General features: G+C 39.3%; 1 protein-coding gene and 1 pseudogene across 12 annotated transcripts in view; one reads left to right on the top strand and one right to left on the bottom strand.

Moving 5' to 3' along the window:
* The window catches only part of FN1 (fibronectin 1), a 64,720-nt gene extending 52,560 nt beyond the window's left edge, over positions 1-12,160 (bottom strand). For 9 of the 12 annotated variants that reach the window (XM_036236002.1, XM_036236003.1, XM_036236007.1 and 6 more), the window contains exons 1-9: positions 11,741-12,160; positions 10,640-10,768; positions 9,605-9,742; positions 8,138-8,269; positions 7,035-7,172; positions 4,633-4,791; positions 2,264-2,455; positions 1,304-1,483; positions 492-668 (exon numbers count right to left, since the gene is read on the bottom strand). In XM_036236002.1, the coding sequence (XP_036091895.1) occupies positions 492-668; positions 1,304-1,483; positions 2,264-2,455; positions 4,633-4,791; positions 7,035-7,172; positions 8,138-8,269; positions 9,605-9,742; positions 10,640-10,768; positions 11,741-11,888 (1,393 nt within the window). In that variant the 5' untranslated portion in view covers positions 11,889-12,160. The remainder of the gene's footprint in view (positions 1-491; positions 669-1,303; positions 1,484-2,263; positions 2,456-4,632; positions 4,792-7,034; positions 7,173-8,137; positions 8,270-9,604; positions 9,743-10,639; positions 10,769-11,740) is intronic. The other 3 variants (XM_036236010.1, XM_036236011.1, XM_036236012.1) reach the window with 1 other exon arrangement.
* On the top strand, positions 6,445-6,563 carry LOC118614661 (annotated as a pseudogene).
* Positions 12,161-15,083: the final 2,923 nt, after the last annotated feature.

Raw genomic sequence — 15,083 nt, 5'->3', positions numbered from 1 at the left:
AAAATCAAATGTAATCTATGGGGTTCTTGAAATTTGAAAATAAAAGGCATTGGTTCCCCTTTCTCCATTCATACAAACTGGAGCCCCCACCCTATCCCTTACTTGTAAGAGTTTTGGTGATTTGGGTATTTAAGAAGTGATAGAGCTTATTATGCCAGTTAAGCCAAAATCATGTGGAAATATTGCAGACCTGTGACTACAGCAATCAGTTCATTTGAAATGTTTTAAGCTACTCAGTTGTGTGTTCTTTATAATTAAATGTCCAGGCATTTTAAAAAGTATTGTTTATTATATTTATGTATTTTTCAAATATGAAATTATATCCATGCGGATTTTTAAATTGTATAAAGAATTATATAATTCATCTATGTAGTATATCACATAAAGTTTTTCACCATCTCAACATGAGGGCTTAATGGGGAAAGTGGGAGCGAAGCGAACATCATCCCGTCTTAGTTCGTAAATGATAATCTACAGAGGCTGCATCTTACCAGCCATGGGGCAGAATCCGAACTTCTGGTCAGCATCATAGTTCTGTGTGGTTCCACACCACTTCATGTTGTCCCTCCTGCCCTCAGAAGTACAGTCCGTGTAGTTGTGGTTGTTGTACAAGAAAGGGAAGTGGCAGAGGGCGCCGTTGGAATTTCCGCCTCGAGTCTGAACCAAAACTGCCCAGAACAATACACAAATAGGAAGGAAAAAAAAATGACACTTGAGCTTTCCAGCGTACAGTCGGGAATTACTATAGAAGTGTCTTGAGAGAGCCAGGTTTTCTGCAGCTAATTTACAGAGAGTCTATCTCAGAATAAAATATGTCTGCTAATACAGTTCTGAGCTTCCTTAGCATATTCACTTTCACCTTCAAAACAGATTTAAATCCAATTTTCACTCTCGTTTTCTCAGCCAAAAAAGAAAAAAAGAAAAAATCAATAGTCACATTGAATAAAACAGTTTAAAGCAGAAGATAAGCAAAAACACTCAGGCATCCATCCTGTGTATTCTTCAGCCTTGCGGGATTGCATTCTGGTTTCAATATAAAAGTATATTTAATCACATCATAATTCCGATGTGTCAGGAATAAATGAACTGGAGGGCTCTTCCCTTGGTGTCATTTCCCAAGGATACTGGGACCATGGCAGGATCTTCCACTCCTAAATTAGCTCCATGTCTCTGGGGTCTAGACTGAAGAAAAGTGATACTTTTGGGGCAGCCTCATGATTAATGGCTAGATTGCTAGCTAATAAACACAGGGCATGAGAAATGGGTCTTTCTCACTGCTGTGTTTCTCCCTTGGGAGACTCACCAGTATGGTCTGTACAGAAAGAATATTTCTGATCTTGCTCATAATTGGAAGTCGTGCTGCACCAGAGATGTCCATCCTGTCGCCCTTCTGTGGTGCAGGAGTAGAAAGTCCTGCCGTTGTAGGTAAACGGTAAGACACAGGCCTCCCCGTTTGAATTGCCACCATAAGTTTGTGTTATAGCTGCAAGCATAACCAAAAGGGTCTTGGTAAATACAGCTGCATTTATCAGCCACCAGTAGGTGCTTATTTATACCTTAATAGAGAGATCGAGCTTATGCTGCAAATACAGATGATCATCTGGTTAATTTCAGTCAAAATGCAGGAAGCCATGTCTTTTTGTGGCTAGTGCGACACCTGATTCCTCTGCTAGTGGTCCTTTGTTACAACTTCTGCTACCATGCCTCAGTTTCTCCATTTGTAAAGCTCTATTAATACAAATTACTTAAAGGTGCTGCTGAAAGGATACTGGAGGGATATGCATGACTCTGTTGCTGGCATAAAAATTAACATATGAGGCTATTCTAGGGAAAAAGTCAAGCGCACCGATTATTATGGCTATAGTTACTAACTACCACTTTTGTAGCCCAGAAGAGATGCATTAGATTGTTGAAGTTTATATCGCAAAGCTGCAGAAATCTGAGATGTGGAGTCTGAGATGTGGAGTACAAAATATAGATGATTATAGTTATTCAGAAAGTGACCTCCCCACCTTATAACAACATTTTAGACAAACAAATACAGAGCAGTTTAATCCACGTGACAGAAAAGAAAATAGACTAAAAATATTGAAAGATAACATATCAAATGTCAATCCTGGTTGTTATCACAAGTGGTGAGATTATAAGCTTTTCTCGTTTGCTTTATTATTCTACATTTTGAGGGGTAAATGAATGTATCGCCTTTCAAAAACTAAATATTAAAGAAGTTATCGGTACTATTTTTTGAAAAGGTAATGCAGACCTGTCTCTTGGCAGCTGACTCCGTTGCCCAGGCAAGTGCAAAGCATCTGCTTGTTTCCCTGTGTCTTCAGCCACTGCATCCCCACCGAGTAAACCACACCACTGTCTGTGACACAGTGACCAAACGGAGCAGGCTGGGGGTGAGGCTGGGGCTGGTAAATGGCCATTCGGACATCTGAGACGGTGCCAGATCCTAGGAACATGAAAAAGGAAACTCACAAAGTTGGACAAGAGAAAGTAACTATTTCCTGAAGTCGGGATCGTTAGGGTCCTGTACAGATCACTCTGAAATCTATGTTGTTACTGACCTGAAACTGGGAAAAAATGCCCCTCCCATTTGATGGTTTTTACATCCAGCTGACAAAATAATCCACAAAGTCTATCAAAGGGCCTTTATTTTCCAAATCATCTGGAACTACTGGGATTATATTTCTAAACCACACACATTAGTCTTCCACTTAACAGGGCAGACACCTTCTCTCATTACTCTCTCCAAGAAGCTCACAGTCCGTGCCCTCACAATTCTTCATACCTACTTTCGTTCCAGCTCACTTCTGACCACTTCCTTCCTTGCTCTAGGCCTTGTCTCCCGAGCTATTCATCATTCTCTTATGTGCCCTGTGCTGTCCTCATGCTTTTCTCTTCACCTGGAGTGGTCCACCTCATCCTTCCTCTCTTAGCAGCTTCCATAAGCCCAATATGCCTGGGCATTTCTCTTTCTGACCTTGTTTTGAGAAGTCCCTGCCACTCTGCGGTGGACCTCTTGCCATCTGCATAACTCTGGGCTCTTCAGAGGGTACCCTGGGCAGCATATTAGAATGTCCTTCCAAATTTTGTTTCTCCACTGGATTATTTGTGGATCTGTTTTTTTTTTTTTTTTTCCCTAAAACCAATAGATCCTCCTAAAACACCCTCCCTTTCAAGGTAAGATAACAGATTGTGTCTACTTGTTCTTTAAACTTGTAGAAATCTGTTCTCCTAAAGGCCGGACCCACAGCAGAGAAGAGTCAGAATTGATGCTAGAATGACTGCTACATGGAATTCAGTTCCTTCCTAAACTGAAGCTGGACACTAGAACCCAGAGATACTTCACAAACGATACTTCCTAAGATCATATATCCTGGGAACAAGGCCTCTGTACTCACACACCCGACCTGGCAGAATCAGAAGGCACATGAACATAAAGCTCCTATAAAAGTAGATTTCATTTTATTTAACCCAGTGTTTCTCAGACTTTTTGAATAAAAATAGGTAACATTTACTAAATGCTTACCCCATTTAACACTGACTACCCTTTTAAATTAAAATTATTTCAGTAAATTGATGATTTTAATTTTCTTTTGGGGATTAGCAGCAATTCTACTGATGATAATCAAACAACTAAAATATATTATCAAATCTAATCTTGCTCACCTTCAATAAGTGCTCAGAACAAGATGAAAACTCATCAAAAGGAGAAAAACCCAAGAAGAGTAATTAATAGTTTTAGGTAAATGATAGTTTGCTAAGAGGCTAAGCAACGATGCTAGCACAGTACACAATGAAAACTTAACCAAAATATATTAAGAATAACAGAAGAAATACACACCCTTGATTACCATATTTCTTTCTTCTGATTCTTACAAAAGAGGCTATAATACAAAGATCTTTTACTTGTACCAGAAATATTTAAAATGTCCTATTAAAAGAATACTTAAGATACTGTGTCACTCATTACCATCTCTAGGCTCTCTATGAATTTCTTAAATTGCGAATGACAATACATGAAGAAAATGATAGTACATTATTTTATGGAATGCAATAAAGTTTGCTGGAGCATGGAAACCACACATAAAAGATGGTTTCCGCTAGAAAAAGAGCTGAATGTCAGGACAAGGAAATATATTCCATTTTGAAAAACAATAAATGTATTTTTTTCTCCTTTCCTAGCAGAAGAATCAAGCAGTCATATAACTCATCGTAATTCTCATTTCCATTAACATATGCTTTAAATATTTAAAATCCATATACATGTATGTATATGTGTGTAGCTATATGTGTACATATATAGATCGATCTATATCAATATATCTATCTTATATATATTAGTATTTATGATATTTATGATATTAGCATTTTTTTTTAAACATCGATTTGACCTCTTGGGGCTCAAACTGCTTTTCCCCCTAGGATCTATTTTCATTTCCTTTTTATATAAATTGAAAACATTAAATAAAGTTTTAATAACTAACAACACATAAATGAACTCGGCTTATTAGCCGGAACACCGCAAATCGTCCTTAAATGGCATGTCAAGGGAGATGGACTCGCAGAACCATTTTTGGGAACGCTTCCCCGTGTCCGGCCCCGCTCCTTCTGTGCCTCACCCACCGGTGGATGTGGTCTGCAGAGATGCGTGCCTTTCACACTTCCACTCCCCTCTGCCATTGCCCGTGCAGATGCACTGGAGCAGGTTCCCCCGGTTATCCTTCTTGCTCCAGGTATCACCGATTCTGTAGGATGTCTTAGTGTCCTGATCATTGCACCTGTCTGTGTTGGAAAGAAAGCATTTAGATATGTCAGTCAGGTCAAGTTTGTCAAATGCTCAAGTGAAACCCAAATAATGAATATAGTAAAGCTTGGTAAGCTATTTTTCGATGATAGGTTTATATTGAGCTATGGTGCCAAACACATTAAACTTCCAAAAGATGGAATTACATGCGCTACAGAGGAAAGGGAGCTGTATGATTTAGTCCAGTTCCACTTCCCTGTTTGCCAAAATACTTTTTTTTTTTTTTTATGATCTTTCATTCACTTTTTAACATAGTTTTTAACATTGTTCCTTTAACCAAATTCACTCTCTGGCTTTCCATTTCCCTTCTCTTTCATTCTCAGGCCCTCCCAGTAATTACTGTGTATGACCTTTCTTTCAATAGGGGACTTTCTTTAGAAAAACAGAAACAATAGGAAGGCAAGTAAGTTTCATTTGCCCCAAAGAAGCTCTAAGAAGGTAGCAGTATCTCTTTTTTTTCATTAGTTATGTAAAAAATTGAGGGGACTACCAACTTCTGTGACTAAAATGGTCTCTTCTTCCCCCTGTACATATGCTTATTTAAAACCACCAACAAAATAGTTTCTTTTGAATTTCTCAGTGTTAACTCTGCAGTGGGAAAATAGGATTATAAAAGTAAAATTATAATTTATAACTAAATTCCCATTAGTCTACGTGTTCGATTATCTGGCAAATAGATTGTTTCAGTTATAATATGGTTTTGTCCATATGCTACAATGTGAGTAGAGAGGATTTGATTTGTGAATCAGAAAATGACTGTGCTGAGTGAGAGAAAAAGAATTAAGACAACTGATGTAAATTCACATAAATATACACCCATCCTGATCTATCATCAGAATAGAGGTTTGAATGAAGATATTATGGCTGGCTACAGCTTTTCCCAAGCCCTCAGCTAAAAGTATTGTCTTCCCTTGAACTTCCATAGCACTATTCTCAATATTTGTCTCGAAGCCGTTAATATTGTGCTTTGTAGAAGATGAATACATAAGCAGTTCTCAACTTCCTGACCTACTCACTCTTTGAAGACTGGGCTGATGTCCAATTCACTTTTGCATTCCAATATCATCGTGTACAAAGTGGGGACTTATAAAATTTCATACAATAAATGACTTTTCTTTGAGAAACTTTTCCCAACTTGCTATTAGAAGAGTTTTAAATAATAGATAAGAGGCTGAGTCGGTCATCTAATTTGTCTTAAGCTAAAACATTACCACGAAGGTCTTAAAAATCTGATGATTATAACATTTTAAAGGCAAAAGATTTAATGAACCAGCAAGTTTCTGGGAAAGATTTGGGAAGAATTATCACTTTCCATGAGAGATTTATTTTTTGTTAGCAATGAATTCACATTTGGATGATGGACATTTAAAGGTGGTTATTTTAAGCAAGATAAATAGGTTTGAAATATTTAGATTTGATTTAAAACATTTTTAACACCAATAGTTAATGGCTATTTTGCCTTAACAAACGCTATAGTTGCTATTATTTTGAAGTATCAGAAAAAAAGAAACCTTGAACCCCTAAGGCGACCTTAAGAAGCCAACTTCTTTATAGGACTAATAACCCTATTTAAGAACTATGGTTGAGAGGCACTGTCCTTAATCCCAAAGAGACATAGAATTTTAACCAATGGCTATGGTCATGCCACCCTGAACACGCCCGATCTCGTCTGAGCTCAGAAGCTAAGCAGGGTCAGGCCTGGTTAGTACTTGAATGGAAGATCACCTAGGAATACCAGGTGCTGTAGGCACTAAAAAAATAAATTAAAAAAAAAATTTTTTTTAACCAATGGAATAAGGACTTTTTATTTTCATCAATTTTGCCTATGAATATGCCTTATTTAATTTTGAAACATAAAAAGAAATTTAAAATTTTAAAGCTTGCTCCATTCTGCCAATAGTACTCACGTGCCCAAAGATGCATACTTGCAAGATATCTCGAAGATAATTCAGATTAAACATTTGCAACTAATCTTAATGTCCACAGCACATTTGGCATTGAAGTGAATATTAAGGTTTTTTCTTTGTAGCTGATAGCCTAAGTCCTTATTTAACTAAGTTTTTTTGGCTTTGTTCTTTAATTTAGTCTTTGAATAAGCAGAAGTTGGTTGGTTGGTTGGTTGGTTGGTCATTGTGTTCTAAGTGACAACGCATTATCCTTCTCTCTAGGAATTCAGAAAACAATACCTGAACTCATCTTAACATAAAGATCTAAAGCGTACTTCGAGAGGTACAGGTGATGCGTCCACTGCCTTCTCCCAGACAAGTACAATCCACCATCATCCAGCCTTGATAGGGCTTTTCCCAGGTTTCCCCAACGACATAGGAGGTCCCACCAGCGTGATCAAAACATTTCTCAGCTATCGGAAAATGTGGAGAAAAAAAGGAAGAAAGAAAAGTTATTTTAAATTGTGCTGTCTCCCTGTAATTTAAAGTGTATTGTGTAAGCAAAAACCTAGCCACATTTTTTAAGTGGTATTCTGTTGAAAAAAAAAAAAAAAAGCCCTGTAACTAAGCACGTAGTAAGTAACCAAAGCGAAAGAAAGCTCAAGTAGAGTTGGCAGGCAGAAATTTTGTTCTCCTAATAAGTACACGGACTGTGTATTTTTAGCTAGCACCTTCTTCATATCACTATTTTAACTGAAAAGGATTTACGTATGTATCCAGTCTGTGGGAGACTAAATATGCAAAATTCCAATCTAATTATGAATGATCAATTATGAATGACTAAAAATATGACAAGTATTTAAAAATTGTATTTCTGTAAAAACAAACATAACATAAAACAAAATAAAAACTTCTGAAATAAACAATAAAAAGTAAAATTTCCAGCCAGAAACTTTTAAATTTGTATCTATAGAGTTCAACCGAATATTGAGACCAAGTGAAACTCAACAATTTTTATTTTGAAGAAAATTACTAAGGTTTGACAGAACACACAAAATTTTGTGTTTTAGTCCAGTGTGTTCCAATGAAAAAAAAATGTTTAAAAAGTATCATTTTCTCTTTTAAATAAGTTTATCTTGACCAAGGAAAAAAATCTCAGACCGGATCTCAGACAAGAGAAATGACTTTTCTCTAAATCTTTTAATTCTATCTTATGCTTTTGAAACAAAACTCAGACTTCTATACAGGGGTGAGTACTTTTTGATTTGACTCCTTAAGACTATGGATTATAGAATATTTCTTTTTTAAAAAAAAATAAACTTTTCATTTAGTTGTTTTTTGAATTGGAATTCAGACGTCTTGTCCATATGGATTCTGGTTTCATTCCAACATATGACTGTACGTTCCCACCCTTCATTCATTCCTACCAGTCACACACCTATGGGTTTGCAGGTCCATTCTCCTTTCCCATTGCCGAGGCACACACACTCTAACATGTAACCACCGGTCTCATGGGGTCTCCTCCAGGTGTCACCAATCTTGTAGGACTGACCCCCTTCGTGGCAGCGGTCTGGTCAAGATAAAAAGCAATCGTTAGAGATGCGACAGAAAATATTTTTTAAAAAGAATACGTCTCATGCTGTCCAGAGTAGGTACTTGGGTTAGCCCAAGTAAGAACACAGAGGACAGCTTTCTCATCAGAGACAGGAGGAAAGTTAACAGTTCTGGTCGCTTGGGGTCATTCATTTCAATGTTTTGTTTAAGCACAACAGGAAATCACAGAGAAAACTGAATGGCAAAGAAAGTGGTCATAAACCTTGGTTCTCCAAAGGGATCACAGGAAATTGGGTCCTAAAGCAGAAAAGTAAGGCTGGCAAGCATGGTCTGGTCTCCACACACACAATGCAGGTTAAACCTGAGACGACTAATCCAAGAAGAGGTCATATCAGGGATAGTAGTTCAGCTTTTGGGAGTGTGGAGACTGTACTTTATCCTGTTAGAAATGTCATTTTGGCAAAACGCAAATAGATGTACACATATCAAGTATGGAAATCCAGGTACTTTTCTAGTGTATTAAACGTAATGGCACACCCAAAGACTGAACTGTCTAGTAGACTGTAAACACTATAGATCCTTGACAATTAAGATTTGCCAAGCCACTTGGACAAACTCTGACATTGAGTATGGGGAAAGTGTATTGAGCTTATTCACAAGGAACTGAATTGTTCTTTCAGACAGAAGCCTTTAAAGTGACTTAAAGGATAGATTAAAAAAAACCAAATGCTATGTTAACAGAATGTACTGGTAACACAGTGAATCACACTGGAAAAAATACCTGAGCTAAACTAGAATTGATGAGTCAACCTAGTTCCCAAAGTACTAAGGAAACACTATTAGGCTTATGATTCCATATTATCCCTAGGAATAGAAAGATCTGCTTCCTGTGTATAAACTACTGGTCACAAAGAAACCAGACTTTGTGGAATGCACGAGGTCTTCGCATTGCAAACAAGAATTGCTGTTCACACAATGGCTAATTCGCTTTCCATGACCATCTTCCCGATCGCTGTGGATGATCACACGATCAGTCTGGCTTGAAGATGCTTCTAAGTATGTATGTTTTACTGGAATGGAACCCAGGAGATCTACTTGGTTACATTATGTATTCATTCGTTCTCTTTCTCTCTCTCCTCCATACAGACTAATCAGTGATTCTACCTGTGCTCAGAATCATCTTCCAGAAGCACAGGAGCCAGTTGGGTGACCACATAAGAAAACCTGGTCTCCTGGGGTAAATCTCTAAATTAGAAATATCCCGTCATGGGTAACAGAAAGTGACAGTGACCCTAATGGAGAAATTCATATTATGATATTTTAGAATCATTTTACAGAATGTCTTTCTTACTTGCAATGGTGCAGCTTATCCGCCTTCGTCCAGCCCCAATGCAGGTACAGTCCCAGATCATGGAGTCTTTAGGGCGCTCGTAAGTGTCACCCACCCGGTAAGTGTTCCCAGTATACTTGTCAAAGCAAGTCTCTTCAGCTGAGGGAAGAAGGAAAGTCCATGTGAGCCTCACATATGTAAAAGCTTTTCTGTTCCACTAATCACACTCAAAGGAAAACTCACTTTTCCCTTCTATGAGTTGCACGGTACAAAAGGAAGGTTTTAAAAACTTGAAGTGGGACATCCAAATTTGACCTTAGGCTCTAATAAAGCCTCAGCTTTTAAACTTTTACGAGTTCTCTAATTTTCTGTCAATTAATTTCTATTGTAAAGGAGTCTCAGGCCTTTCAGAAAAAGCCACATAAATACTCCTTTAGGACCACTTAGATGGTAAAGGAAGGGCTTCAGATTCACATCTATGTCTAACTCGGAAAGTCAAACCAAGGTCCATGTGAAAAGCAAACAATTTAAAGAGCCCCACCCCCACCAGACACAGTGGTTTGTTAATCCTACCATTACCATTTTAGCCTCAACCCTGCTTCTTTGTAAAGGTTGCTAAATTTACAAGAAACATATCAACAGTCATAAAGAAATGAGAACATTTTATAATACAGTGCTCAAAGTGTTTTCTGGCCCACGATCTTACAGTTTAAGATCTGAAATAACTTTCTAATAAATTAAAATTTTACAAGCAAGTGTTTTTGGAGGGAGAACACACAAAATCTTTCATTTTTCTCATCAAAGCCTTTGAGAGAGTAAGACGACAGACAAGAAGGAATGACTCAGGGATAAGTTTGTTCTTTTTGCTTTAAAGGTGAAAAAGTAACACATGAAGTGCAAATATAAGCAGTCACTAAATGTTTTTAAAGAGGAAATGATGGATCATTCTATTAAAAAATGGTGTATGTATTTTTACTACTAATGTTAAGTTTAATTAACAAGCACCACTCCTCCATCTGCTACAAGGTACTACCTACCAGGGTCCCCATCACTTACGTTCAGGTTTGCTCTCGCAACTAAAGCCGCGGCTCCCTCCGTAACAGGTACAAACCAAGGTGTTGCCCAGGTAGATGCGTTCCCATTGTTGATTTATCTGATAGTGATTCCCGTTGTCAAAACAACCAGCTGTGAATAATTGACGCAAAAAGTTATCACGTCTGCATCTCCCCCCCCCCTTTTCCAAATCATGGACTTTTTGTGCACAACTAAATTGGTGAGCCTAAGCAACAAACATAGAAAAACAAGTTAATCATCAAGCACCAGGAGAATTAAAATCAATAGTCCACTAAAATGTAGATATAGAAACCAGCTATATAAAGAGTTAACCACTATTTGTACACGTAGATATTTAGGTATTCCTTTTCTTTTTTTTTCTTTTAACTTAGCTAAATGTTATAAAATGATGTCATTTCCATCTGGCCAGGGGTCTACATCGAAGAAGTGGAAACATTTTGAAAAGCAGATAACTGGAATTGCATTTTAAACTGTGCAAGGAATTTCAATGCTCTTCTGAGTTAAGAAGTTAAGAGGGCAATTTCAAGCAGTTTCCTTTAGCCAAGGCAAAGGGAGGGTGTGTCTTTGAAAAACTAAGAGGAATTCCGATCTCTGTTCCTGGAGAGACGTCCTGAGGGGCCCCCCAAGGCAATCTGAACTAAATCACCTCTCTTTCAAGTTGGTTAGGAACAACGTAGCTATGGAGCTACCTTCTTCCTACCCCCATTCTGAAAATATTTAACCAGTTATTTAGTAACACAGAAAATAAGCAGGACCACACTAACCCCAAACGAAAATTTAAAGGTGTACGGTATTTTCTCTTTAAAGGTAAGTTTTGATGCATTCACAGGAGGACGACCTGGCAGTGTAGAGTTGATAAGAGAGCAGCAGGACATTGTAAAGCCCCTGTCCTCCAATGTATTATCTTATCCTAGGCTCTCAGCCTGCTCAAACCAAGAGCCTTTTGTGTCCACAGCCGGTTTCTCTCGTTAAGGCGTGCAAACGCTCCACGCACGCAAGCGCGCTAAACTTCAGCTACAACTTTGGTTGGTTTTATGGTCCCATCCCTGCGACAGCTTGTTTCAGCTCGCGGTCAATACTCACGCTTGTTTTGGCTGACAGCCACCGGGACCTGAGGCTGAATGATTTGCTGAGCCTGCCTCTTGCTCCTCCAGGCTCGAGTGGAGGACACAGCTATCCCCAGGGACAGGACAGCCAGCAGCAGCAGCCCGGGCCCCGGACCCCTGAGCATCTTGAGACCGTGCGGGGAGAGACGCCCTCACCAGGAGGCAAGTTGCCACCAAGTTTAGTTCCTTTCGCAGCCTGCGGGAAAAGTCTCTTCCAGTGCCTCCTGGGGGTTGACGCCTCAAAGGTAAGGGTCAGGGGACGGGGAAAGGGACGGGTAGAGGTACGGAGGGGAAGGAGAGGACGAAAGAGAAGTTGTGGCTGTGGGTCCCGGCACGCGACAGGGGTCCCCCTCTGCCCCCCCTGTACAGCGCTGCCGGCGCGGGCGGCGGAGCCCGGACAGCCGGGGTTTATATGGGACGGTCCCCTCCTGCCCCCCGCGAGGCCCAGGCGCTCGGGAGGAGGGACCCGCCGCCGACGACGACTGCGGATTGGCTGCGGCTCCGAGTGACGTCAGGGGACTGTGGGTTCGCCGCGAACAAAAGAGATGCTGATCGCCCGCCAGGGTCGGGGCTAGAGAACTTTTTTTCGATTTCCTTTGCGGTCGTCCAACTTTTGGGGGCTGAGGGGGATGGATGGGAAGCGGCTGGAAAAGAGAGACTGGGAGGAAAGGGAGGGGCTGGGGTTGTGTGAAGCGAAGGGTTTGCAAGACCTCCTCCCTCGTCGTCCCTCCCCCCCCACCCCCACCCCGGTTCCCTTTTCTTATTGTGATGGGGTCCGGGGGGCGGGCAGTTAGAGGGCATTTCATCATATCTAGAAAAAAATCTCTGCTCACTGGAGGGTATTTCGGGGGGAGGAAAAAAACCATAAAGTAGCCACCACCTTGCAGCTGTGGGAATGTAGACTCTGCAGTCCCGGGGCGCGGCTGGGTTTTCTCCTGTTCCCTTTCTTTGGTCTAATGTGCACCGACTTGGGACTCAGTTTATTTGCCTTCGTAGCTTCCTGTTCAAGACTTGCTCCCTTGCAAACGCTGTACCTGTCCCGTTCTGGGGAAGTGCTAGCTGGGGAGCGCAGGGGGGAAACGATCCTTTAATGAGCTTTTACTAAGGACCGGGAATTCCGCCCGGCGCTTGGCGGATCCGGAGGAATTTAGAGAACGATGTTTCTTTAGAAAGAACAAAGCAATTTGCTTTAAAAAAAGAAAGAAAGAAAGAAAGAAAAGAAAGAAAAAAGAAAGAAAGAAAAGAAAGAAAAAGAATGCTGTAAAGTCTTCCTTCCCTGGGGATGAGATGCCTGTTTCCACCGAAAGTGCAGTCAGTTGTGGTCGACCTGAAAACTGGGAAATGGACCGGCTGTGGAGAAAGCTAAGAAAAGACCATTTACAGTCTTGCCTTCCCTAACAGCCCCTTTCTTGCTATTATTTGTCATTTTCTTTTTGTAGACATCAGTTACATCACGGAATTCCCACCCCCCAGTCCCGCCGCCAGATTTTATATATATATTTATTTCAGTTATTATTTACTGCAAGAATGTGGAAAGTTCCCATTTAAGATTCCTCTGTCTCTGTTGTAAACTCGAGGTGGGGGCGGGGACGGAGTGGATGGAAACGGAATCTGAAGTCTCTAGCATATAGCAACTCATCATAATAGTCCTTTTTAAGACAGACGAGTCACACTTGCTTTAAAGTTCTTCAAAAAAAGTAGTCCACAATCTTCTTCAGCAACTCCTAAGAAACCTAAACTCAAATCTTTGCCTCCTAGTTGTCAGTAGTGCAGACTTCTCGTTTGCTTTGCGAACTTATGAAAGCTACTGGCAGAATATATTTACTACTGCAAGTACTTGTTTGCTCCAAAAGATACACCTTCAGTAACTGCCATGAGGTAATTCAAACCCTATGGTCTACAAAAATGTCCCATACATCAAAAACAGAAAACTAACATTTGTTTTTATTAATGCAGGGAAATTAAAACACACACACACACACACACACACACACACACACACAGCAAATACCAGTTTCCTACAAGTAGTGTAAAATAACTTCTTAAATTTGTGTGACCAACATTTCAAGTTGAAAGTGCCACGGATTTCCCAAATTTAGAGTCCCATCTAGGTTAGAGATTTTTTTTTTTTTTAATTTCTCATCATTAGTTGACAGAACAGTTTTCTCTTTCAAATATAAAAGGACCTCTTGTAAATTCTTAGTAAATTTCTGGGAAGCTGGGTGTTCCTTCCCGTGGTAAGGATACCTGGAAATCAGGATGTAAGCAAGATAGACCTGAGACTAAAGCTTTCTTAAAACACAGATTCTGGAGGAAGGAAAGAAGTGGTTAGAAAAGTATTTTGTCAACCAAAACCATGATAGTTTGATATATTTACTGTACTCAAAATACATTAGAATAATATGCATTTGAGAACTTGGAAGAAAAAAAAACACCTTACATTTCAGAAAAACTTTTCTATATCAATCCTATTGAAATATAATTTGTTTAAGGAAATGGTTGTCTCTCTGATGTCTCATAAGCAAAGATTTAAAAATATTTAACTGAACTTTATAGGAATGCTTGCGAGTTTACTCTTACCTGAAAGTTACTTTTTTTTTAGCTTTGAAGATAGAGACATTTTCTTAGTTAAGATATACAAGACTTGCAACAGTATTTTTTCATTATCAAAATCCCTTGTAACTATCTAAGTCTATCGTCTTTAACTAAAGAGATAATTAAATCTTAGACACAACACTGACCTCCTTCTAACTCACTGACTTTCCTAGTGTCCAAGGTTCCCTTTAAAATCCTAAAGACCATAAATCCTAAACAATATCTTTCTACTTCTGTATGAAAGATCCTTGGATTTCTTTGTCTCATCTCTGTTTGGAGAGGAAAATGTGACAAAAGAGACAGAAAGATTCGTGGATGCCTGAGGCTAGGAACAGGAATTAATTGTAAATGGGCCCAAGGAATCTTACTGGGGTGATGGAAATAAATGTTCTAAACCTAGATTGTGGTGGTGGCTGCACAAGTTGGTAAAGCCACTAAAAATCATTGAGTTGCACACAAAGTGGAAGAAGTTTATGGTATGTAAATTATAACTCAGAAAAGTTTTAAATATTTGATTAAAAATAGTTATATATTCTCTTTTACTTATACCATCTCCTAAATTTGTGTCAAGAACATGTTCTAGGTGGTAGTACACACAAGGTATCCTAATTCCTTCATTTTTCTAGGAGGAAGTTTACTTTTAATACAGTACTGAATTCTTCTACACCAGCAATTCCTTACAAAACCTAGCATCTGTGTGACGGCACGTATGTGATAGAGACAAA

Source organism: Rousettus aegyptiacus, unplaced genomic scaffold (assembly GCF_014176215.1).
Source record: "Rousettus aegyptiacus isolate mRouAeg1 unplaced genomic scaffold, mRouAeg1.p scaffold_m13_p_2, whole genome shotgun sequence".
NCBI classification, from domain to species: Eukaryota; Metazoa; Chordata; class Mammalia; order Chiroptera; family Pteropodidae; genus Rousettus; species Rousettus aegyptiacus.
The sequence above is the reverse complement of the archived record's forward strand: the minus strand, read 5'-3'. Positions and strand labels throughout refer to the sequence as shown.